Here is a 26,801-nt window from a genome sequence, read left to right on the forward strand (position 1 = left end):
TGCCGCTTTTACAGCTTCAGCCGTTTTCTGGGAAGGGCTGACTGAGGCTGAACAATGACAATGCGTCCCTAAAAATATCTATTCTCAGTCAATAAATATGCTATTTGGCATCTTAAACCAAGAATGGGATAATGAACCCAACACCCATCTTCACCAATAAATGGAAGGCATCATAATTAATTTTGCATGAGGTCTTTGGCTACACTTAATGCAGCAAAATTTGATGGCGTGTCTTTTTGATATGGGCCTAATTAAATTAGCCAGCTGTTGGAGATGCAATGCTGCTAATGCTTCGTTTCCTCTTCATATGTTTTGGCAATGCCCAATGGCATTTCCTTTTGGTAGGAGGTAATAATTCACATACATCTTGTGATGGAAAGTTCTTTAATATACAAGGAGACGTGTGTTCTTTTGAATTACCTACCCATCTCTGGGAATTCATCACAATGTAAATGGATTCTTTGCATCATTTAAAAACAATATTATAATTTTGGAAGGATAAACAGCTACCTTCAATAACACAGTGGATGGAGGATTTAATGAAATGTTCTATTTGTGAATGCATATCCTCAAGGTATAATCTATGCTTGGATAACTACATGGATATTTGGAGTGCCTTTGATGAAGTCTGCACATATATTTTTAAATAATAATATGCTCTGTTATGTATTTGCAGAGAGGCAGGGGAGGGAGGAAGAGAGATGTAATTAGTGCTATGGGTCTTTTTTACATTTTACTCAAAAAATGTAATGTTTTTGTTTTGCTCCTTTTTTTCTTCTTTAACGGTATGGTTTGGATTTTGTTTTGATATTGTTCAATTAAAAAACTGAAGAATAATTCCCTTTTAGTTATAGCTATAGTCCCCTGTAGCTATAGATGGGACATGATTCATTTTATTTATTTTTAGATACCTTTCTTTAAAAAAAAGGTTCAAGAACACTGACAGCAGACTTAAAACATGCAAACTGTAAAATGTTTAAAAACATTACCCACTAAAATACAAACATTTTAGGGACTAACCTATTAGATTGTTTTAAATGCTGCATGTTACAATTTTGCAGTTGGACTTTGTGAATTGGTGTGAACCACCTAGAGAGCATTGGCTATGAGGTGCTGCAATTTAAGAGGTTCAATTTCACAAGCCTGAAATCATGAAATATATCAAAGGTGCTCTCAGCAAGCTGCAATTACCCTCACAGCAAGAGTGCGAGGGCACCTGTTCCTTTTGTCTCCACTGCACTGTTTTCACTGGACTGAAATAATGCCAAACTCATACTGCAATTGCCTCTTGCAATCTCCAACGACTCTGTCCCTCTTTACAACCAATGAAAATGTGCAAGATAAAGAGGAAATATGGTCTGTATTTTGGATTCTAAGGCCATCCACCTTAGATGTAACCTTGTGTTTTATATTGCTGATCACAAGCAACGCCTCAATTTTCCTGTTGAAGATGCTGATGCAAAACAAAACACAGGCACATACTGGTTCACACATTGTGATGGAAAGTCACATGTTAATTAACCCACAATTTATCCTTGCATGGGCTGTGACTATTTTGAATATTCAGCTGGCTTGGGAGCTGCACCTGAATCCGCAAGTTTCCATCTGAATCCAGAAAATATAGGTGAATCGTCGGCTAAAGACCCAACTGCTAAAACACACAGACTCGGCCCAGACATTGTACCTGAACTGTGAAGGCTGCACTTCAGGCACAATGTTCCACAGCAAACCTGGGGCTAATTAACCCATGACTTGCCCCCATTAGATGTGAAGGGACCTACTAATACCAGGAGAAAAAAAATCTTATTTTCATTGCCTCATAAGACACATGGTATACAGCTAGCAGTCAGCTTTCCAAGGCAGAAGCCATAGTGCTAAATTTTATGCTGAAAATGATCAATTATGATATTGTTAGCATTTGTACCTTGATTTCTTTACGTTTGCTGTCTTCATCTTCTTCGTGTTCTACGACTCCCTGAGTAACATTTGTGTAATTTGCTAGCTTATTGAGAAGAGAAGATACCATGGGATTGCTATCCATTTCTTCCTGTTTGGGTTTAGAAAAACTTGTTAATGAACATCATCCTGGTAAATAAGAGCACATTTTAAAGCAAACACAGAGATCACCATAAATTTAAGCTAAAACCCAGGTAAGTTTTTCAAACATAGGTTCCTAGGGTTATACAGTTTAAAAAACTACTTTTTCCATCTTTTCCTTCTTAACAATTTTATTTTCAGGAAGAACGATCACCGAAGCAGCAGTGGAAAAACACAGGAAGGTTACTGAATGAAGACAACCGTGTCAGAGTTTTCTGTGAATTTCTGTGAATGCCATGGAGTAAGCTATAAGAGGTGTGACCAGAAAGTGATGAGAATGGTATTTTATAAATTTTTTTATTGAAAAATTATACAATTGAATGTTGTCTCCTTCAAAGTAGGCAACGCAATGCTTCCAGAGATTTTTCCATTCTTCATAGGGTTCCTGGAAGTCTTCCAGTGGGATGGCGTTCAGAGCATGCATAGTGGCTCTTTGGACGTTATCCACACGACCAAAATGGAGTCCTTTCAAACCCTTCTTCATCTTTGATGAGTCCTTTCAAACTCACACTCCACCCTTGAGGGTGGTTTATCACATTAGAACCCAGTCAATTTGAGGGCCCTTAGTTGAGGAATCACACCACTGTTAGCTGTGAAAATATGCAGGCAGAACGTCTGCCGCATCCAGAACCCTTCTGAGCCAGTGAACCTGAATGTGGGGAGAACCATTTTCTTCCTTTCCTTTCCATTACACTGCATTAATGACTTGCCTTCCCATTGCGGCCAATGAGAGGGAAAGCGTGAATTCTACCTCCGGTGCAGAATTACTCATCTCCACCATCAAATGTTGGGTAACATCAAGATCACTCCGTGTCTGCTTCCTGTTTGTCTTTTCCATTGCTAAAGCTTTGCCACCAGAGACCCAAGTGCGGCAGATGTTACTGGGGAAGTCGGAAGAGGGCGTATGAGATCAGAACTTCCTTTGGTTTTTAGGATCCCCATACAAATACCATAAGATTGAAGTCCAAGAAAGTGTCTTTCAATCCTATGCATCTTAGGCAGAAAAATCATACCATTCCCCATGATGGCTGGGGAAAGCTGAGAGTTACAGAACTGCTTTCTGTCTTAACATGTAATTAGGGAGTTCAGATATCTAGCATGGAAAACTACACCCGAGTCTTTAATTTATAAAATGAATGCCACAAAAAGATGTCCTTAACGATTCTGCAGGACATTTCTTGTGGGGGAAACAAGGTCTGTCCATCTTCTGTTGTGGTAAAATGCATTGTACATGGAATTAAAGTGGGCAGCACATTATTTACACACATTGGTATGTAAATAAAATTAATCTCGTACAATGTTCGAGCTTTTATTTGAGAAAATTGAGAAATCAGGTCAATCAGAAATTTGTCAGAAGCTATAGATGCAATCGTGCAATAAAGGATGATTTTGTGTGTTCATATACAAATGTAGGACCAAAGTTATTAATGTATAACTTTATTTAGTCTGATGAAATATCTTTCTCTTTTGATATATTCAATTTGGAACTGGTCTTACACAATCGATTTTAAGCAAATGGCAAGTGTTGTGCCTTCTGTATCAATAAAGCATGTCAAATGCAGTATTAGTAGCAGAATTCAGGAAAATAAATTATTAAAATTACCTCAAAAAGAGCCATATTTTTTCCTTCATAGACATTTTCTCTTTCTGAACGTGCATTGTTGATAAATGGACTGCTCTCCCTTGCGATTCCATCACCTATCATGGAACAACAAGCAGAATCACAGGTTTATCATCACCATATTTAAGAGTACCTATAAAGAAGTCTACAAGTTTCATATTTTTGCATGTGATAGATCTGCCTCAGTTTTAGTTTAATCATGCTTATAACTAAATGGGGCTTACACAATCTGTGTTAATTCAGGTGTTTTACTTTCAAAACAATGAAAAAGACATTAAAGGCTCGATAACAAAAACAAGCCTATTTATCTGCTTTTCCTTAAAGTATATTCACATGTAACTGCGAGAGGATTTAACATGGGAGCAAAAAGTTCTGTAGATGTAGCAAGATCTACACTCATGAGGAAAAAGAAAAAGAAAATCTAACCCACTTTCACAGCTCCGGTTCCTGCACTCAATTGTTTGTGCTTCTACACAAGCCCCACTGCTCGAAAATCTAATGTATGTGCACAGTCGGTTCACGTGAAATTACCCCTTTACATTGTCCATTAAGAACAAATGGCAAAGCAGCTGCAGAGAACAATGCATAGCCGCCAGGTTCTTCCAAAGATGCTTTGGTGCTGACAGAAACTTTTACGAAATGGCAAGGAAAGAACACATTACAGTTTTTGCAAGCAGATCTTCGTTCTACACTGCATTTATGCTCAAGATAAACAATTTTCCCTTGTATGCTACAAAAATATTTCTAATCCCTAGCATTTTTATTCCAACTTTGATTTGTAATAGCTGCAAATATACCAAAAAGCATTATCCTAATTAAATGGATATAATCCCGCCAAACCAGTATTCATCATTCTGAAAAATAATATTGGAAATAAATATTTAAACCCACAACCATTTAATTATCGTCTCTTGACTTTTTTCTGGCATATTAACAAGCGATGCCACCTCCTCCCCACAGTTAAATTCTCTCAGCACCGTAAATGCCTGCCCTTTCTTTATGAAAATGGTATCCACAAGAGAAGTCTGAAATGAATGCTGACATCTGAATGAGCCGCAGAGCTGAAAGCAGTAGGTTGTTTAGAGAAGCCGGCAAAGACGAGAGACGGCCCATGGGATTCTGGTTTTGAACTGTTTACTTAGCGCTGGCACAAACGTCCTTTTATACTCCCTCCAGACTTTGTCTCTCTTCTCTAGCTGTATTGGAAAAGCTCTTCAGGACGTGCAAAGGCCTGGTCTAAGTCAGTCGCAGCACCCGGCATGCTAGCAAATAACACTGTTAAGAGTGCTCCACAGCACCCTCCAAGTCTATGCAGTCAAACCAAGCCCCCATATGCATCATGGGAAGGTTGAGGACAAAGCCAGTCATCTGACTGTTTTGTGATGTAGGGTTTAGGTCCAGAATTATGTTTTTCGGGTCTAGAATCTGTCCAACTCTTCTGTCCCTTTTTGGCATGAAGTATGTGGAGCAGAAATCCTAGCTGGTGGGTAGATCAGGAAGTGTTACTTCCTTTTGTAGAAGGGACTCTAGTTCTGATCCCAACGCAAGTTCCCACTGATTTGCCTGGGCTAATCATCGCAGTCTTTTGGGAAAGCCTCCAAGACTTCACCTGGGCCTTCTTCTGATTAAGTTTTACCAGACTGGGCAGGAGCCCTAGTTGCATGTGGAACTTTTTGATGCTGCTGTGTGTTCATTGTTTCCATTGCCACAACATTTTTACCACGTGAGCTTTACCGCTGCAGTCTTCCTTGCGACAGCACCTGTCCCAAGGAAAAGTGGCCACTAAAGTGGAACGCGCTCCCCAGAGAGGTCCGTCTGGCGCCGTCGTTATTTGTTTTTTTGGTGCCAGGCTAAGACCTTTTTATTTCAACGATATTTCAATAATTTTTGAAATAATAATAATAATAATTGAATAATAATTTCAATAAATATCAGTTTATAGGTTTTAATATGCAGCCAGGGTGAATCTAGATTTTATCTGGATTATGTTTTATTTTATTTATGTAAGCCGTCCCGAGGCTATGTGATGGGATGGCATATAAATGCTCTAAATAAATAAATAAATAAATACATAAATACATAAATACATAAATAAATAAATAAATTTTCAGTTGCATTAATGGAACTGGGGTTTTGTATCACGCCTGGCCACCTATGAAGGAGCCGAGATTCGACTGTTCAAGTGTCCAGTGCTGGGGGTGGGGGACACGGGTTCAAGCCATTGCCATATGGGTGGGCAATTACAAGAATTCAGTGGCTCACATGGCGCAGCAAAATGGACTACAGCGACTTATCTTACTTCCCTGATTGTGTGAACCTGCCCAGTATTTCCCACTTGTCCCTGGAAGATGGTTTATTTAACCCATGGGCCATTGCCATGTGGGAATAGCCCCACGTTCTTAGAAATGCTTTGCAAGACCAGAAAGTATGGGAAGAGGCACCTCCCCACCACCTCTGTTATGCTCCATGGTGTGGCTCCAGTGCTGGAAACAAACCTATAGATTCTTACAATGCTCAACGCATGTATTTTTCTGCTTACTCTGCACTCCACCAACTCCACTCCACGACCTCGTATTATGCACAGTAAGACTTCTGCTTGCTCCTTTTACCCCTTTTGTTATACTTTCATCATCCCAAAACAGAAGAAGTCACAACCGAACAAAGCAACAAACCTTTCAACCAGTTTCTCCTTCCAAAAATAATACACACAAGGAAAGCCATTAACATACAGTCTAGGTTAATATCACTATACGTGTTTACAAGCTTGGAAGTAATAAAAACACTTTAATATGTTTGCCTAGACATATTTTATGTGTAACACTTCCAAACATCAACACTGCAAAACACAATCAAGCTATGAATCAATGTTTCAAAAACAGGCAGGACAAATCCCGTATCTATTTTGCAGGGGTTAAAGCAGATAAGCTAACAGGTGGCTTTCAGAATAATGTATTTGTTTCATGCCAAGAAGATACCATATTTCTGTTTAGATTTAGCAGCACAGGCAGGTGCCAATAAGCAGGTAGCACATTTGGCAAATTGAAGATGCTGCCTGAAGTCAGAGAACAGGCAAATGTTTCGCGATAAAGAGCATCCCAGGTACACATCTTCACCCAGAAACCTGCAGCTAAGCTGGGTACCAAACAGCAAGACCTTCCAGCAATCCTCCGCATAGAAAACATGCACATTTTAAATAAAAGACCCCTGGGAAATTTCACTGGGCGGCGTGTGTGGGTGCAAGCACATCATAAGAGGGGCCAGCGGAAGCCCCTCGGATACAAGGGGTGGCGGTGGCTAGGCCTTGCCCAAAAGGTCGAAAGCAGCACTCTGCTTACCTGTCCGCTAATGGGTACGATGTGATATACTCATTTGCTTTGTTTACATTTCCATCCCTCGTTTTTCCTGTGCTGAAACTCAAGGTGATGTATTTAGGGTTCTTGGGAGAACCCTAAATCCTAAACCCTAAATCTTCTTCTATCCAGGCACAGACTGGATCCCGATCTCATATGCTTGAATAACGCCGTTATGGTGCTGAGTGACCTGCAATGCTCCAGGGCTGCCTTGGCTTGTCTCCCCCGCCTTATTCCCCACAGTCCTCCCGCAGGATGTGTGGGTATCTTGGGGGTCTTTGCAGCAAAACTCTACTTTCCTCGGCTTTATATCAGCACCCACCCCTGCAACTGGTCCACTGGGGCTGCTGGCTCCCAAGGGAGCCCCAATATTATTAACCCCCCCACCCCCTTATGCAGGTCTGCCCATCCACATTCAGCCAAGCACACGCTTCCTTTGCCAGCAAGCAAACACCCCCTTTAAACTAAACCCTTCGTGTTGCACTGGGGTAAACAGACCTGCTTCCAAAGGACCTCTGCCCCTCCGATATCTAGCCAAACACCCCCCTCCCCACTCCATCAGTGCTCACACAGCCACCTTTTTTAAAGCAAGGCTGTCCTGCTTTACTCAAAAGTAAGCACGCCCACTCCCAAAATGGGATCACCCCATGGCAGGGCTCTCCAAAGCCTCGCGAGTCCCTCCCGCTACTTCCTCCTTGTTGCTTCCCTCCACTGCGGGTGGGGAACATACGCAAATGTTCCCACAAAGTATTAAGATGGGAAGGGAAATTGTGGAAGAAAAACACAGCTATTAGCTGAGAAGGGGCGAGGGCGGTCGCCAGTGACACAAGCAAAACTGTGAAGAAGTGGCAGCGGGGTTTCCCACTCTGGCTAGGCTGCCGCTGAATTGTTCCTGTCCTGGGTTCAGACACAGAACAAGCCACCCTGAAGCACTTGGGTATCTTGGACTCAAATCAACATGCGCATCTTAGTCTTCAGGTCGTCCTACTATTTGCAGTAATCTTTGCTGCTCATTACAATTCCATGAAAAGAGTGTTGGGTTATATGTGAAAGCAAAAATAAAACCATTGACATGGGTTCTCTGAGAACACGGAAGTCTTCTGGACTGACTGTCTTCTTGGCTTGCCCACAAGGAGTGACAGTTTCAAGCTCCAAGTCAGAACAAAATAGGAAATGAACAAAATTAATTCCCAAGTTATACATCTGTTTGAGTTCACAGTTATCATGCAGTGAAAAAGTCGAGGAAAGACAAAACATGGATTTTTTTAAGCAAAGCAAAAATTAATTTGAATATATTGTACTGTGCTCCCAAACCAGGACTCCATCTGTGTATCAATTTATATATACACAGATATATATAACATGACTTTGGGACTAACAACAACTACTCTCTCTCCAGTGGCTGCATTCACATGTTAAGCTAAAGTACGAGTCTTTGCTAAACAAATCAACTTCAAACTAAAAATGATAAAGCTGGCTTGTTAACTAGGGTTTGTTATAAACTGCGGCCTCCAGTTCATACGTAACACTAAGCACAGATTCTATGAAAGAGAAACAAACTTGGCAAAAGCTTTGCTCCTGCCCATGAGAGGAAGAACGAAAGTCTCGCTTGGGCCTACGGAGGTTCATCATGGAGCACAAAAACATAATATGAATGCAGGTAACAAGTTCTCTGATGTACACTATCCATGTTATGAAAAACTCTTCTGATTGTTGTTGCAGTTAGTTGCGAAGTTGTGTCCGATCCATCGCAACCCCATGGACAACATTCCTCCAGACCTTCCTGTCCTCCACAATCCCTCAGAGTCCACCTAAGCTCACTCTTCTAATTAGTTGTGCTTATTTTCTTACATGTCAGCTTGAGACTATTAAAATTAATACACTGCGACAACCTGATTGAAAGGCTTAGTTCATATGACTTCCAAACAGAATTAAAGTTTCCTTGGATAAAATAAGTTGGACTATAAGAAAATAAAGAAACGGCAGCCTGCCAAGCATACATGAGATCAAGGGAAATTTTGGGCACTGCCTCTGCTTGGGCTTCCCCAGGATGACACACCCCAAACCCAAAACACCTTAAGAAGAAGAATCTACTAGAAAAGTACAGGTTAGGGGATAAGTGGCTGGAAAGCAGCACCTGTGAATGGGATCTCAGGGTACTGGCTGACTGCAGGCTAAACATGAGTCAGCAGTGTGATGCGGTGGTCAAGAGGGCGAACGCCACCCTTGGTTGCATAGCCAGAAGTGTGGCTTCTAGATCAAGAGAGGTATTACTACCACTCTACATGACTCTGGTGCGCCTGCAACTGGAGTATTGTGCTCAGTTTTGGGCCCCTCATTACAGGAAGGATATAGCCAGGTTAGAGTCAGTGCAGCGTAGGGCCACAAGGTTGGTGGCCGGGTTGCAGGGGATGCCCGTATGAGGCGAGACTGAGGGAACTGGGTCCCTTCAGCCTGGAGGAGACTCCAAGGGGATCTGTTGGCAACATATAGGTATGTGAGGGGGTGTCACACGGAGGTGGGTTGTGACCTTTTTGTGACCTTCTTCCCTCTGTGGTGGAGGGCAGGACGTGCTCCAATGGATCCAAGCTCAGGGAACCAAGGTTCAATCTGGATGCCAGGAAGTACTTCCCGACGGTTAGGACCCTGAGGGTATGGAATGGGCTTCCATGGGAGGTGGTTGAAGCCTCATTGGTGAGGGTGTTCAAGGATAGCCTGGACATGCACATGGTGGGCATGTCGTGAGCGGAGCTGGCTAGAGCCGGGGTCAGACTAGAGGCCCCGCGAGGCCCCTTCTGACTCGCTCTGCTTCTATGTTTCTAAAAACTTGCCAATTCCATTATCTTGCCATGACCAATGCTGGTTCCCCTGCCCATCTCTGGAGTGCCCGGAGCCGATTCTCAATGTGACTCCATATGAACCATTAGCGACACAGAGACAGAGGCTGAGGGAAAGGGGTGCCAAGGAAGGAGGCCCTGGGTCTAAGCTCCATCATCAGACCAGACAGCCTGAGATGTCAAGAGCGCTTTGTTCAGTTCAAGACCAGAAACCTGCCCCTTTCAGACCTTCCACGTCTCAAGGACTGGGTGAAGCCTGAGAGAAGGTTCTTGGATGCCGAGGCATAGAAGACTTCAGTCGGGTCTCAGGAACCATGTGTCTCACAAGGAGCACTCCTTGGTGCTAGACTTCCTTTCTGCTCTCGGCCAACTACAACAGAACAGGACATCCAAGTGCGTGTACTAAGATGCCATCAAGGTTGCAAGAACTGGGGAGCAAGGACAATGGAACACAGGGGAAGAGACTACCGCCCAGAAACAGTGGGATCGAAGAAAGAGGGATGGAGAGGGAAAGGGAAAGTTGCTGGATCTGTGAAGCGTCACAGCAAATACCTAAGCAATGTGAACGTCTCAGGGACAGCTACATTGTTCAGTCACATCACATAAAATGGAAGCTGTCTTGTACAAAGGTTCGTTAGTGCCACGATCGAATCCAAATCAGTGGCAACTTGAATTAATTACCCATTTTATTTTCTCTTGAAGGTCCAACTCTAAGAAATTAGAATTCTCAAAAAGAGCAGGGCAAATGAAAGAATTAGTTAACTGCTATTTTGGGAAACACGTAATGTTTCGCGCAATGATTTTAGGCGAGAAGAGCAGGTTGCTTACCTGTAACTGATGTTCTTCGAGTGGCCATCTGTGCAGGCACACATATGGGTTCTGCGCCTGCGCAGTGCCTTTGGCCGGAAGATTGACAGCTAACGGTTTTTGCAGGCGCAGAACCCAAATGTGTGATGCACAGAGGCCACGATGAAGAACAATCTTTTCCTAGTGTCCTGATCTATTGGCACTTGGGCTAAACGTCACAAAAACACAAACAACATGGCCCTTTGCTGATCTCTAGGTCTCACCTGTCTTATCCTTGGAAAGCCTATAAATCTTATTTCAAAAATCCTCTGCATTACACACGCTTGGAAAAAGGATTATTTTTCATTAGCTCATTCGTAGTGTAATTCCAAGGTATAGCATATCTCACATTCAAACCCAGCACAATCATGTACAAATGCAAACTTCACTGGAAACTGGATTGCTGTGTGAGACTAAAGACCCCAGGCCTTTGGTAACAAAACTGTGTAGTAGTCAACAAGCAAATACGCATATTAAAATCTTGCTTTCTGAAGCATCTCTTTCTGAAAAACAAAAACTAAAACCTAGAAGAGCTCAAAGGCACGGTAGAACAACGTTCATGGGACTTGATGCATACTTACAGAAGTGTTTGACTATAATTGTCCGTGGCAATGACTGTTTTAAATGTGAAATTATCTGGTTTCATGAAATAACTCTAGGCATTCTGCTGAAATAGCACTATAAAAATACATGCAGAGAAAGATTTAAGAGCTTGTGAGTTTGCTTAGAGTTGTTCAGCATAACCCATCCTCATGCCAATTGCCAGTTTTGTATAAAATTTATATACATATATACATATTATATACATAATAGTTATATCTTAGCAAAAAGCTGGTGTCCACATAAGTTACTCATATTTATGCATTAATTCTCCACTTGTTTGCCATGCCATTAGCTTTTTAATCAGTTATTGTTTTCTTATTCTTGCATATTTCATTGTAGTGTGTATTTTTTGTAAGTCACCTTGAAGTATTTTGTGAAAGGAAGGCTATAAATATTTTAAAATCAATATATTCTCAAATTTTACTATTTCTTTTTAATGCTCATCCAGCTCCAAGGCTAGCACAAAAGCATCTTCATCTAACAAATGCCAAATGATTTTAGCATCTGATTATAAGACTTCACCCTGCTTCAGCAGATTTCTCCCCTCTTCCCCTGTACTAGTAACTGTAATGCTTAATTAATTAATTAAATTATTAATTGTGATTAATGTATTTTAATGTCCTTAGCTGCTTAGAGAGCCCTGTTGGGCTGTTCAGTGGCATATAAATTTGAAAATAAATACATAAATGAATAGAACAAATTATGGATAACCTATAAATGCCAATGAACTTGTGGCCCTCGTCTGAATGTATAGGCTCTTATTCCAGTTCTGTTACCCTGAAATAAATGCTCCTGAAGAAGGAACAATGCATTTTCAGATAGAGACAAAGTCTGTCTATCCCAGCATGCCCCAGCCAGCCACACTGGGGCATGCTGGGAATTGTAGGCCCTTTCTCTGTCTGAACATGCACAGCAGGATAGTGCTTTCAGAAAGTTTGTTGCGGAGTATTTCCATTCGAATTGTTAATACGCAGATGAAAGCAAAGCAACTTTCAAATGATGTTGTCCCAAGATAAACAACTTTATAAGTACCCTGATTCCCACTTAGTCCATATAAAAATCAACAGGACAGAAGCATATTTAAAAGGTGTAGCACTGAAGCCTCACAGCTGAGAGAAATTCAACCTATTTTGCAGTTTATACCAAATACCTGTAACCATTATTTTGTAATTGACTTATTGTAAAATCCATCCAGCACTAGGCCTATTAAACCTGGGTGTAGGGGAGACTGCACAAACTTCAAAGAAGATTGCAAGAATTCCCAGCTGTTCAGAGTAATTTGGTCTGAAGGGTGGGATCTTATTAAACCAACACGCCTTTGTCAAATCACCGAACTATCATGCCACAAACGGCAGGGACAGACGGTGCCATGCCTGGCAGACACACTTCAAACAGCAAATTGTGCCGAAAGGAAAAGAACAGCAATCCTTCCCTTCCAGTAATTTTCCACACTCGCAAGGGGACAGTCCCTCCATTACCCAAAAATGCCTCAGCAGGCTTGAGATTTATTGTCAGTGATGGAGCTCAACAAAGGAAAACTCTACACTGGCCCAGACAGTCTGGCTGGGAAATTATTTGACATCTTGCCTTATTCCACAATAACCAACGTTTTAACTGAAGACTTAGGTGGAGTCGGACTGGAACTGGAGAAAGTCCTCCATTATCTCCATTCCGTTCCAATCCATTCCATTCCATTCCTGATAATTGGATTTCTCCCACTGCCCTATCCAACATGCGTGTTGGTGTCCCAGGATTAACAGTTTCCCTTTAATGCTCTGCACTTCCTTGCGCTCCTAACATTCCAACAGGTCATCTCCTACTCCATAAGACATCAGCAGCAACACAAAAGAAACTCTGCATAAACTCCATCAGCATAACTCTCCATAAACACCAATACTTCTTTGGACAGAGAGTTCTAGCCCTGCTGGAGGTCAGTCACTCCACCTCCACCACAACAGAGTGGACTAAATAATGCTAGAAAGTGAAAGCTAAGCGAGGAAGGCTTGTGAACCAGGTTTCTTCATCCAACACAGTGGATGAGTTTCCCTGACACAACAACCCACCCTGGTAATCAGCCACAGCAGGTTGGTTGTTTTGCAAAGCACGTATGATGGACTGGACAGACACTCGGACTCATAATGGGCACCTCCCTCTTCATTCCTTGCGGTGGACTCCCAGGGGACACCTGGAAAGAGGAAAGTCTCTCTGCTCTGACAGCCACGCTGGTTGCAGCTGTTGGAGGCCCCCCAGTGGGACTAGGACCTGCTCCTTGTCTCCTGGCGCAAGTAGGGCCCATGCCCAGAGGCGCAAGATGACCAGTTTGCAACCTCTGCTGGGAGATGCTGCCCCAGAAGAGGCTACAAGCTGACCCTGTTGCCCTTCAGGACAGGCTTGCTCAGAGGGGACAAAGAGGAATGAAAAGAGAAACGTCTTTGTCTTGTAGCACAAACAGGGCTGGCATCCTGAAGCGCAAGAGGGAGGACTGTGGGACCACTGCCTCACGAAGTAGGAGGTGAAGCTGCTCCATCTACTCAACCGTGCTGCCTTGAGCCTGGAGCTTCCACGTTCCACATAACAGACCTCCTGTGCACACAGCAGCCCCAGGGAACAGCCCGTTGGCTGTTAGCCAGCTCTCCTCTTGAGTTGCCTGCCAGGCTGGTGGGGATCGGCTTCTCCTCGCTGAGGGGGCACACACCACCTCAGCATGGAGGGCCAATCTTAGCATCCCCCTGAGCAGCTCAAGCTCAGACCTCTCAAACCACTTGATCTTCCTTGCTCAAGGGTTAATCCTTGAAGTCTACCCCTCAGCCACTAGCTCCATGACTCCAGAGGCATGGCAAAGCTTTTGACAGTGGCCCCCAAATCCGTCAGGCACTTTGGAGGCTGCTTTCACTGGGCCTCCCCCAGCAGGCACTTGTCCGAAGCAGCACAGACTTTTGCTGCTCTCGCCACGCCACTTCTGGGGCTCAGCCATGCTAGATCTTGTCATCTGGGTTCAGACAGCAGAATAACCCACCCTGGGTGACAACAAGCCTAGAACAGCCTATGATTTCCAAGTGGGTTTCCTGGAGAAAATATTTACCCTTGGATGACCTGGATGATGCTCACATGAGAACCCACCTACAATAACAAACCATGGAGAGCTGTCGTGTTATCCAAACAGGGCAGCACACAGTGCAGCTGATCTCTGGAGCCTGGCCTTGGCAGCAAGCACAAAGAAACAAGTCCATGCAGGAGATGCTTCCGAGGGGCTGTGCAAGTCCTAGGAAATCATCCGTCTCTCTCACATTCCCAAAATTTCCCTGCAGTGCATTTAGTGCCATCCTTCACAGACCCTCCTAGGGGGATCCCTCTGGTCTTTCTCACAGAGCGATTTCCATTTGGCAAAGCACAAGTCCAGGTGTCAGGGTGAGGGGCCGGGAGGGAGGGCTTTGATGGAAGCTACCTGTTCATGACCTGCTAACCACTTTTTAGATGGGGAGGGAAGGGGACTGCTCCAGTTATTTAGATTTCTGATAAATTATTTGCTCATAAGTTTGCTTTTCGGAACAGAATTCTGAGCTTGATGATGATCCCTGGGGTTTATCATACCCAAGAAGCATCTTGCATAGTTTATGACCTCTTCCAGCACACCCTCTGCATTTCTTAATACCAAAGCTGAAGTAACCACTTCAGTAGCCATTATGGTCTTCCATATGGTGCCCCTTAAAGTATGAAGCAGCAGTTTAATTGACTGCCTTCTTGCAAGTTTTCCCAAGGATAGCCAGACATCATCAGAGGTTGCTATATTTAGCAATTTATTGAATGATTAGTAGCAAGAGACTTTTAATGGCACTTTTATAACATTTCTAATGAGAACACTGGAAACATGTCCAACTATATTAAAGCATCTCGATAAATGTGAATGGTAATGCAGCTCGATTTTTAAATAATACATAAATAATAATTTAGATTTTTCTGTATTTTCAATTGGGAATTAAGCAAATCTCAGGTCAATAATCCTCTGTATTGGAGCACTTGTGGACAGCAGAACCTCATAGCTTAAGGCAGCACCCTCAAACCATTCGATGTGAGGGATGTCTTGAAAAATAATTGTCCACTTGGTTGCTTATACCAAACAATGGCTGAAGTAGGAAAAGCCCTACACTGATTTCATTACTGTGGATCCTTGTGTGGTACTGATTGCAAGGAAAGGATTCTCCACACTACAGCTGAACAGATTGCGGGGTGGATCCCAGAAGCACCAAGTCTGTTTGTAAGGTGTGGGCTCATCCCAGAGCCTTCATTAGGCAATGCCATGTGGGAATAATATAAACTGGCTGAGAGCAGAAAGTTCATCGATTGATCTTGAGACACAGGATGACAGGATGTTTAATCTTTTAACACTTTTTGCTTCGATGACAATTCTGTTCCTAGATTGTAACACATTTTTAGCATTCCTCTTTCACAATTCGTAGTAATTAATGAAGATACTTCTTTCTGGAGGAGCTTCTCTGTGTGGTTTCTAAGAAGGAACCAAACTTATGCCCTGATTAAACCACCACATCATCACGGTCAGAGAACATGATTTTTTGCTTCCGCTTGGGAAGTCTATATGTTTGGCTGGTCCTCAAGATCCATTCTCTTTCTCTTCTTCTGGATCAGTATAGGAGTAAAGCAAATGAAACTGAACTTAAACTAGTGCTTCATCAGTTAAATTACTAGAGCTAACCCTGTAATGAATAATTATTTGGTAAGCCTCATTTAAACGTCAATAAAATTCCAGCATTGCAAAGAACAGAGTAGAAACAAACCATCTCTTCAAAGGTTATCTTTCTCACATCATTAAAAACACCCTGTATGTGCCACATAAGAGCCCGGAAGAACTTTCATGGAGATATAAACACTCCATAACATACACAGAGAGCAAGGAAAAGCTTATTCCAGTAGTCTGAAACTGCAGCTTTTAACAAACATCATACATCCTCCAAGCACTAAGTAATTATTTCCAAACTGGCTCCCTTTGATTGTATAATACATTACAGAAAATTCATATTTGGTTTTAAATATAGTGGGTGCTTTTGTGCCCACTATAAAGACTATTCTGACAGCCAGGGTGGTGTAGTGTTTAAAAGCACAGCACTGGTGACCCACGAGCTCTGGGTTCGAGTCCCTACCCTGCCATGGGTGACTTTGGGCCACTCACAGACTCTCAGCCCAGCTTACCCCACAGGGTCATTGTTATAAGTTTGAGAGGAGGAGGAGAATGATGTAAGCCATCTTGAGTTCCTTGGAAGGAAAAGGGGGATATAAAAATAAGCAATCATTTCTTTTTGCAACAATTCTCTACTTCACAAAGGGATAATGCATTCTGAACGGTTCTTGGGGTCAGAATCAGGTAATTCCTAGAAATCCTACTGACAAATACAGGGAAGTTGCTCTTTTCCCCGTTTTTTGTCCCTGGGGCCATGGCACACCTTCAGATCTGTGCTAGCACCTCTGTAGTATGGCCCTGCACCTCTTACAAGCTGCAAGCCTTTGAGGAAACGAGATGGCCCCTGCCACCGCCTTCCACATTCACACACAAAATTTTGCTCAGTGTGAAGCCTAACAAAGGTTTCCTGAGAACTCAGCAGTTTGATCTCACCTGTTGGTGTTTTGGTTGGCCTGGGACAGGTTTTAGCACACAGTAGATTGACTCTGAATATTCCAGAGGGAAGAATACTGGGTATATATACAGCTCATATGAACTTGCCAATCTGAAATTGGAAAGCACGCATTTTACAGCTTCCCAAGTTTTCAGAGAACAAAAAGCCTGTCTTAATGTATTGTAGATCCTATAGACTCTAGATCTTAACTGCACTTGAAAGCTTTTGATTTTCATAACCTGCATTAGACAGAGTAAGTATTATTTTTCCTGTCAGCAACAACTTCATCTAATATCTCTAACAAGCGTGAGGTTTCACAGTTTTTTCCCATTTCAGTCTTGTCAAATATAAGCACAAGCTTCAAACAGAAGTACATCTCTTTCTGATTCCCTTTGTATTCCCTTCATTCAATAAAAAAAACAAAGGTACAAAGAACAAAAACTGATTTTGCAAGCCTTCTCAACAGTGAAGACAGAAAAGTGCCTAGCAGAGTTTCTTTATGCAGGAAGGGAACTAATAATGGAACAGTGCCTATATTACAGTCATCAAAATGACACAAAATATTGAGCAAGTTCGTGCAAGTCTTTTTCAAACTGGATATTAATGTCACTTGCAGGTTGCTAGCTTTGTTTCTGATAGTTCCCCAATCACCAAACTTTTGTAACCCTAAACAAATTACAACAAAGATAAATACACAGACTTTTTTCAACATTAAGACATGCAGAGCCACCTGTCTTAAAGGAACGGTAGCACAAATATTTTGATCAACCTGTAATCCAAGCTTAAACAAAATCTCCGAAGCTGTTCTTAACCTTTGGCTTTTGGAAACGCTGTGCCATGGTGGACATTTAAACACATATTGCTATTTCGTTGTTTGTATTATTGATTTATTGTATATTATATATATTGTCTTATTGTTATTTCATTGGTATATGTGTTTTGATTTTATTTTCTTTGTAATCTGCCTAGAGTCCTTTTGCACTAACTGGCTGCAGAATAGATATGTAATAATAAATTTAAAAAATGACATGCCCAAGGCATTAACTACATGTGATATCAGAATCGCATCTTTAAAGTATGTCTCTTATATTAATATGAAAAACTGAGCATCAGATGTAAGTTTAAAGCAGAGAGATGGGGGAACAAGCTTACTGCTAAATCCTTCCTTGGGGTCTTTTCCCCAAGCCCCTCCCCATCCAGGTGCTTTCCCCCATGGGGCTCACCTGGTTTCAATGCCCATCCGAGAAAAATCACCGCTGGGGATACCCGACAACGGGCAACTGTGGGCAGGTAAGGAAGACTCGGTCGGTCTGCATCACTGCACACGGTGGGGGCCTCAGGACTGAAACGCCAGTTTCTCTCTGGCTTGTGAGGGCTCTTCGGCAGCCACCCAAAAAGCACTAAACCCTACACACGGTCCCTTTACAGCTCTCCCCTCTGAGCAACCTTTCTACAGAAGGACTGAAATTCTGGACTGGCACACTCTCTGAAGCCCATGGATCTTCCCTGGAAATGAAATTTGGACGCCTCATTCCACACGGAATTAAAAGAACACGCCACCTGTGCAACTCTGTCCTTGGCTTCTATGAAATCAGACTCTCACCGATAAACAGTGAGATTTGTCTACCTGATGGGTCCATTTCCATTGAAGGAAGCACTGTATTTTCTTGCATTGAACATATTTTCTTGCAAGAGACACAGAACATGAGAAAGACTGGGCCAATCTGCATGATCAAACAACTCACCATGGTTTGCTTCGGCCATGGTGGAACGGGGTGGCTACCAGCACGTCCAGGCATGGGAACCCCATGCTACAGTCACAACTTCCCATGTTGTCCAAATCTTGCTGGTGAGGGTTGCCGAAGAGCTAGACGACCAGCAGTGAAGATGTTTATTAAACCACAATGGCATATTTAAGCATCTGGAAACACAAGGCACACACCATGTTTGCCACATGAAGTATCAGCGTTGGGCTATGTGGATCGGGGCCTTGCTGCCACGACACAAGCAACATGGTCTTCAAAGCAGATGGAAAAGTCAAACTGTTGCAAGTCCAAATGAGAGCAGACCTGGCTTCATTTCTGGCATCAAAAAGTGAACGCGACAGCTTGCCACCTTCTTGGGCGGGAAATGTCCCAACCGCTCTTCATTTGTATCTCTTAATCAGCTGAACATCTCAGTCCAAGCTTACAGCTGTGCCCTAACTTTAACAAAACCATAAGAACAAGGAAGATGGGCTTGTATAAGCTGGACAGGATTGCAATGAGCTGTTTGCCGATATCCCATCAAAGCTTGCCATGACTGACAATCTGGGGCAAGAACTATGCAGGCGAGAATATGCCTGGTTCGCAAAGGTTGGGATCAATCGGGAAGAATTAGTCCCCACACCAGTAAAGTTCCCCATTTTTATTTTTCTGTCATCCAAGTGAGTGCTCCGGCAGATCTGCCTAGCCATCACTAACAAGAATCCTAGTGGCAAGGGAAGGAAGAGGAAATGATTCTTGGTGCTGCAAGTTAAAAGCCCTCTGCATGGGTCTCCCCTGCCATAATGGTGGCATTTTGGTACTCTTTAAAACTGGAGTGGTGAAGTTCACACCTGTGGTCCAGATGCAGCATGCTGAGCCCACCTTCCCAACCCACTGGTCTCTCCAGCCAGGGCCTCCTCGTCCTTCTCACATCTCTCCTTCCCAGACCCTGCTTGACCCCAAAAAGCCACCTGTTCTTTTTCCTCCCTTCTACTCTCCTGCAACCCACCAAGCCATGGGTTGTCCTCAGCTGCCTGTCCACCCACCCCTCACCAAGCTTCTCATCAGTGCGCCCAAGAGAGGAGAACAAGGGAGAATGTGGAAGGCTCAACTGCAGCTGGAGAGGCATGATCCTTCGGAAAGATGCTTTGGGTACCACACTTCAAGGTAAAGATGCTGCCAACAGAACTCTCTCTTGTTTTCAGTACTGGGGCAGCAGGGATTTGGCAGAAAGCTCCATCACCAAGTGGATGATGGAGTTCAGGCTTTCTTGTCTCCACTGGTGAGTTCTGTGGTTGCAGAGAGAAGACAACATTAGAGAAAGGCAGGTAGAAAACTCAGGAAGGAGTGGAGTCCATAGATGTTGCAAAGAAATGGCAAGGGACAGCTTTTGATTTGTTGAGTGCTTTAATGTATATTTGTCACTTTGGTATGTGCATCAGTGAACAGACGGATATAGCTAGACAGGCAAATGTAGCTCTGCCTGCATCCGGCATACAGTTCTTTCATTATTTAGCATACTTCAGACTTTTCTCCTTTCATTGCTCCTTGCATGAAAGTAAGGAAAGTATTCTAACACTTACATGAAAGTACTCTAACACTTCCCTATTTTCCTATACACATCTTTGTTGATTAGAGAAATAATGAGTTTCATATTTTCTTGTTCTGCAGTTCTGCTCTTTTGCCACCAATACTTTTTAACCTTAAAAAGGAGCAAGGGAGATAGGAGTTTATCCATGACTATTATATATAGAATCTATAGGCTTTCCACCACAAATAGCTTCAGGAAGGTGGAGGCTATGAAAATCAGTCTCCTTGTCGGGGCAGAAAGTGTTCCAAGAAGAAACCAGCAAAGAAGAAAGAGAGGAGACGGGAGAAAGTGAAGAAGCTGGTATTTCCCTTTTCTGGAGGATGTTGAGACTCGAGGTGGTGTAGAAAAGGAACTTGAAAGTGTCCGTCCAAATAGAGGACAACATTGTTAAGGGGGTGATACTGTCCCACTGCCTGCTGTGCATGCATTCGTGGTATTTTCTCCCCTTTACTGGAGGGTTTTTTTTTTTCCAGTTGGCAGCTAGGCAACTGGTCCCCGGCAACTGTGTGCAAGCTTGCCTATATGTATTTTATTTTTTCCGATTTATATCCTGCCTTTTTTCTACAAAGGGCTCAAGGCAGCTTACATCATTCTCCTCCTCCATCTTCTCCCCACAAAAACAACCCTGTGAGGTAGGTTGGGCTGAGAGTCTGTGACTGGCCCAAAGTCACCCAGTTGGATCCATGGCCGAGCGGGGACTCGAACCCTGATTGCCGGAGTCCCAGTCCCACGCTCTTAACCACGACGCCACACCGGCTCTCATCAATTTCCTCATTGACGCCTGTGCATGTCACCTATTCCACTGTGTCAGCTCTCCAACAGGTAAAACATAGGAGGGCTTCATACCCTTGTAAAAACACACTTGTGAAAAACTAAAAAAGAGATTTTTTTTTTTAAATGAACACATTTGTCCAATTCTCGGGGGCCAAATAAAAATGCAGGCCTCACTTCATTTCCTCAAGACTCCCAAAAAGAAAAAGAAAAAGTGGCCAACAAAATGAGCTACTGGTTGGGAGGGGAATGGGGAGAAAACAAGGGGTTCAACTGCAAGGGACACTGGGATAGCAGCTGAACCAGCTGGAGGACTCAAGAGAGAAGGGGGGGGGAGAATCCGGTCATCCGCTGGGGGTGCACGCACTGTCCCGCAAAGACCTCACACTGTGCAGCTTATTCAGAGTGGTACCCCATGTTGTGCAAATATAGCCAGTGACTGATGTATACCACTGCGGAAACATACAAGTCGCAGGGTGCTAAATGCCATTATTCCCAAATTACAATGTAGGTACACGCCTATAAATGATCTGATCTTCTAGGAATTTCTTCTGTGTAAGACTGTGCTGGGTAGTGAATTCCCCGTGACTTAATGGAGCCGTTTTTCCTTAGATACCAAATCCACAGAAGCCCCCATCCTCACCCTTCCTGCATGGCACTCTATTTCCCGCACAACTTCTAAAGCACTGTGTGATACAAGCTACACGGGACGGATTCATTCATTCGTTCCGTTTTTGTACTGCCACAAAGCCAAACCTCTGTAGCTGAAATGGGACACCTTTCACCGTCCCCTCCCTTGCTCTTGTCAGTCTATCCCCTCCAAGTAGCTGCTGTTCAGACCTAAGCAACCCAGTTCTTGTCTTTGTGTCACAAGAACAAGTCTGAAAAAACGTTCGGCTGGTCCACTCCTTTCTCTCCATCTCTGTACATGCCGTGATCTCGGACTTCCAGTATTGGCTTAGTAGCAACATGCAGTTCGTTCCCCATCAACATAAAGGAGTAGACGTTGATCCAAGTGCTGAGGGGGTTGAGAGGAGAAGCCCGTCCCTTGGATGCTTTTATTCATTAATTAAGTGTAAATCCTGCCTTTTTCCCTTTCAAGGCAGCCTACATAATTCTCCTCCTCTTCTCAGTCACAACCCCACGACAACAAAATCTTTCCCTCCCGCACTGGCTCTACAATCTTGGTCACTGTTGCCTGTCTGTAGTAGCTATTTAGGTTATCTCTTGGGAGTTACACTCCCAATCAGCTGCTAACTTGCCTCCCCAAACACCGGCTATAAAAACAGTTCTGAATGTCCCAGATGCTTCAGCGAGCAATCATTCTCTCGCATTCATTTGGAATGATGTACTGACTGGCACACTCTGTCTAAGGGAGCAAGGATCACAACAACTTTATTCAATGAGCAATTCACTTTTGTCCTCAAAATGTTTATTTCCTCCAGGATTAAGGTTTTCCTTTGTTTACCAGCTGGAAGATCCAATCACAATCAGCACCGACAGCACAGAACAGAACTTGAAGACCCAATTCAAGCGCCTGCTCAGCTGCCACCGGTGGGAGACTTCAAACACGTCTCTCTCTCTTTCTCTCTCTCATCCTCAGCCCATCATTTGCAAACAATTTGACCAGTAATCAAGTGCGTCAAAAAATGGTTAGGAGAAAAATAAGATTGTAAGCATGCTGCTAAAACAGTGTTTTTTCGTGCTTCAAACTTCTTCTGCACAATAAATTGTTAACATATTACTCTTTTAAGTTGGAGGTATTTCCTCTTACCATTTATGTTCCCCACATTGATACCACCTACCGTATTGATTTCTATAAAACAGCTATGATTTATGCTCGGAAGTATGTTGATAAACCTGTGCAAACATTTTAGTATCAGCTGTCCACAGGGATTTTATAGGATTTCCTATTTTGTTTTGTTTAAAAGGTTTACTTGCCCAGGGCCTTCTGGATAGATCAGGCTATAAATCTAAATAAAAATAGCAAGCTTCTCATAAGCAGAGATAGCAATTACTAACTGACAAATCATTCCAAAGAGCTATGGATAAGACTGTTGCAGGCACATAAAAATTGTTTAGAGCAAAAATATTCTTGGGAGCCCACCAGGAATTCTAAAATAGAAGGAAAAAATACATATGGACTTACACACACCCTTTCCCTCTTCTCTTTAATAACATATTCCAAACATCCAATGGGCATTCTGAATTGCAACATCCAAACACACCCAAAACTTAGGAGTGTGGATGCCCCTGCTATACTTCACCAGATAAACAGTTTATCAATACTAAAGTTCAGTGGAAGACTCTAAGATTCTTTGTTTAAACCCACTTCCGGTCTAGATCTCCAGTTTCCAAGGCTTTGAGAATCCAGTAGTCCGTACAAAATTCCTTTTCTGCTCAGGTATGACCTCCAGTTTCTAACAAGACAGTTTTACAGACACTAAGTGATACTTAGTTTAACAGTTTGGCAGTTCAAAATTCACTGTTCTGTGTAAAATTCATAGTTTCCCAAAAAACTCTAAAATTATCCTAATGAGAACTAAACTATTACAAATGCTACACAAATCTCACACACGTCTCAACAGAAGGCGAATAAAAGTACTCTAAAGTTTAAAGATCATTGGTTTGCAATCTCTTATTTATTTAGGTAAATAAACTTATGCGTACACACACACAACAGCATCACTAAATAGCATTTAATATATAACCAACACCTGCCTATTAATTATTATTTAATTAATTAAATGATATGCTGCGACAATAGCCCATGCAGATCACAAACAAGAGTGGCAGTAGATAAAATATATTAGCGGCAAACTATAATACCATTCAAAAAGTGTGTTTCTTACCCATTATATATAAAAGTCACATGCCCTGAATTAGTGGATCATTCTGTTCTTCTATTATGCATGTATTATGTATTTCGCATTTTACTAGCAGGAAACAGGTCTCTCTTTTACAATTTAACTGTATTTCAGGCAGAGTTTTGAATAATCTGAAGTTTGCTACATACGTGACATTGTAATCATGTATAAAGGCATGTATAGTTCACAAAAAGTATCAAGATTTAATACTAACTCTGAAGGCAGATCAATTAATACTATTCAGCATAATACAAACCACTCCAGGCGCACACTGTTTACAATGCTTGAAAGTAACCATGCCGTAGACAATCAAATGAAAGAAAAGCACAGTATATATATTTGAATGCTGCTCATTCAGACCATATTCTCTTGAATTAGTGGAATTGCTGAATTAACTTATTGTGAAGTATAATTAGAAGAAATGCAAGTCCATCCCTCAAAAACCGTTCAAAGGAAAAATCTGTCAAAAACTGGATTTTTCAGAAAAGCCTTCAAGGGTTCGCATCTTAGGCTGTCATATAAAGAGAAGTACAATTAGTACATATACACATTCTCTCCATACAGAACAGCTTTCTCCAGTCCAGTGCCAGCAGATGCTCTGGACTACAGTTCCCAGTATCCCTGACCATTAGTCATACTGACTGGTGCCTATGGGAGCTGAAGTTCAACATACTGGGTAGCCACCAGGTTGAGGGAGGCCATCACAGGTCCAACAAAGGTCATCACGGAAGATCCATCTGCACCTGGAACTGGTGTTATCAGGAAAACATCTGCACGGACTTTCCAACACATTTCCAAATACACTACCAGAACACCAACCTATTGAGAGTGATAGCTGCAGTATTTATATATTTATACGTAAATTAATCCGTGTTTTACCCTGGAGTGCCCTCAGTGTGGCTTATAACAAGATAAGCAAAACCGTACCACTGAAACCGCATCAACGTGACTCAACAAGAAATGATGGAAAACCAAAACATTTCAGAACAGCGAGAGGTTAAAATCGGTCTCCAATGCCAGAAAGAACTTGGTGAAAAAGAAAAGTTTTCAGCTAAAGGACATGCGGCAAACATTATCACAACTTATGGGCCTGGGAGCCTTGCTTAATGGAAAAGTCCAGCCGATGCTGTTACAACGTCACGGAAGTTCAACCTCTTTGTAGCCTTCAGCCTTCGCCACTGACCTGCACCTTCAAAGGTCAGCTTGTTAACAGCAGCCCCGGGTCACAAATCGTACGACTATGTTGAAACTCTACCTGATCCCAAAGTTTTATTGGTGACATCAAAGGCTTAAACCATCAGGTCACATAAAAGCAAAGTCCGCCTCTTTGAGTAATACAATCTCTACAATCATCTATATCACTTACACCTTGGAATCAGCAAGTTATTTTATGTTCTCCAAGCACATCCACAAGGGAGGAAGACAAACTTTGCACTGTTAATGCAACAACAATATAGACGAGACTTTCTTGAAAATACTTTTACATTGTGGATATGGTCGTACAGGATGTCTGACACAGAGTCCTTTCCCATTATTCCTTTTTCTTCAACAACCCAAAACCTTTCCCCGAACAATGCAGGCACTCCAGGATTATGATTCAATCTCCCGCACACAGTCCTCTTAAAAATGCAGCTCCCTACAGGCACTGTCCCTGTGATTTTTCTCAGAAGAAAGCGCTCTCCTTGCATTTATTTTAAATTGCCAACACCAATGGAGCATTAGCAGAAGCCGCAAGACAAAATTCTGAGTCACCAGAGAAGTCCCACCACTGTTCTTATTTGTGGCTTCCTTGAATCACCCCAAAAGAGATCGCAACCCACATTTCTTCCATGTGAGGAGCTCAGCAAGGCAAGTTTAGACAGACTTATCTTTGAATTCCAGTGCTTTCCTTAATGTATGTCCCCATATGAATTACATGTTCTGCATTTAACAACCTTATACAATTTCAAATTTAAAGAAGTTACAAAAAGAAAAAAATATTGAAACCGTTAATCTATTCAGTACTTGTAATACTAACAGACACTAGAATATTTCTAAAGGATATTACAATGTGTTTTTCTGAAAGACCTATAAAAGCTTGTCACAGATGTACATTCGTAGAAAGCTTTGATTTGTTTAAAATAGACACCGAAAACCATCTGATATGTTTAAATATCTACAAGAGACTTTATCTAAACTATACCTAAGAGCAGAATGAAGAGCACTTAATCTGTCTTATGTAACAGCGGATTCTGATTCTGCATCACCAAAATTAAATGCACGACTTACAATACATCGCCACTAAGTTCCAATAAACCGGAATAGATTGAAATGTATGAAATAATACCATGTGGTTAAAAACTCTGCAAAAATCAATCTCTGATGCTTTGACTCCCACTGGCTTCCCATTAAAGCAGGAAGTAGCAGCAATTCCTTTAAGATTGCCTTTTCTTTCTCTCTTCTTTTCTTCATTAAAAATCAGACTCACCTGTGCTGGGACCACCTTCCTCATAATCCCGCTCGTTCATCGTCAGCAGCTGAGCTCTTCAAATGTCCAAAAGGGAAACAGCAGAAAGCTGACAGTTGCCCTCTTGTTTTGTACAGGACCTTAAATCCTATCTCTCGATAGTAGTGGATTAATCCCGAAGCAAGTCATCAAAGCCTCATGCAGTTTAAAGTATGCATGTGACACGAAGCCAAGCTTCAGTGCCGTATCGCAGGGCTCCGCTCAAACCGATTAAGCTGAGAGGGATGTTCACCAGTGCTAAACCCTTGCACACACCGGTAAGGGCAGGGCCTACAGCTCTCTCGCCGAGAGCCACCAGGTAAAAAGCCTTAAATTAAAATACACCCAGAATCAACTGAGG

General features: G+C 42.5%; 1 protein-coding gene across 11 annotated transcripts in view; it reads right to left on the reverse strand.

The window, feature by feature from the left end:
• SLC12A7 (solute carrier family 12 member 7) overlaps positions 1-26,801 on the reverse strand; it is a 100,785-nt gene that overhangs the window by 49,338 nt on the left and 24,646 nt on the right. For 9 of the 11 annotated variants that reach the window (XM_044442978.1, XM_044442975.1, XM_044442984.1 and 6 more), the window contains exons 2-3: positions 3,701-3,795; positions 1,925-2,047 (exon numbers count right to left, since the gene is read on the reverse strand). In XM_044442978.1, coding sequence (XP_044298913.1) covers positions 1,925-2,047; positions 3,701-3,795 — 218 coding nt within the window. Of the gene's footprint in view, positions 1-1,924; positions 2,048-3,700; positions 3,796-18,726; positions 18,761-26,422; positions 26,769-26,801 lie in introns of those variants that run through there. The other 2 variants (XM_044442982.1, XM_044442983.1) reach the window with 2 other exon arrangements.

This window comes from Varanus komodoensis, unplaced genomic scaffold (genome assembly GCF_004798865.1).
Source record: "Varanus komodoensis strain SLA01 unplaced genomic scaffold, ASM479886v1 scaffold40, whole genome shotgun sequence".
Taxonomy (NCBI): Eukaryota; Metazoa; Chordata; class Lepidosauria; order Squamata; family Varanidae; genus Varanus; species Varanus komodoensis.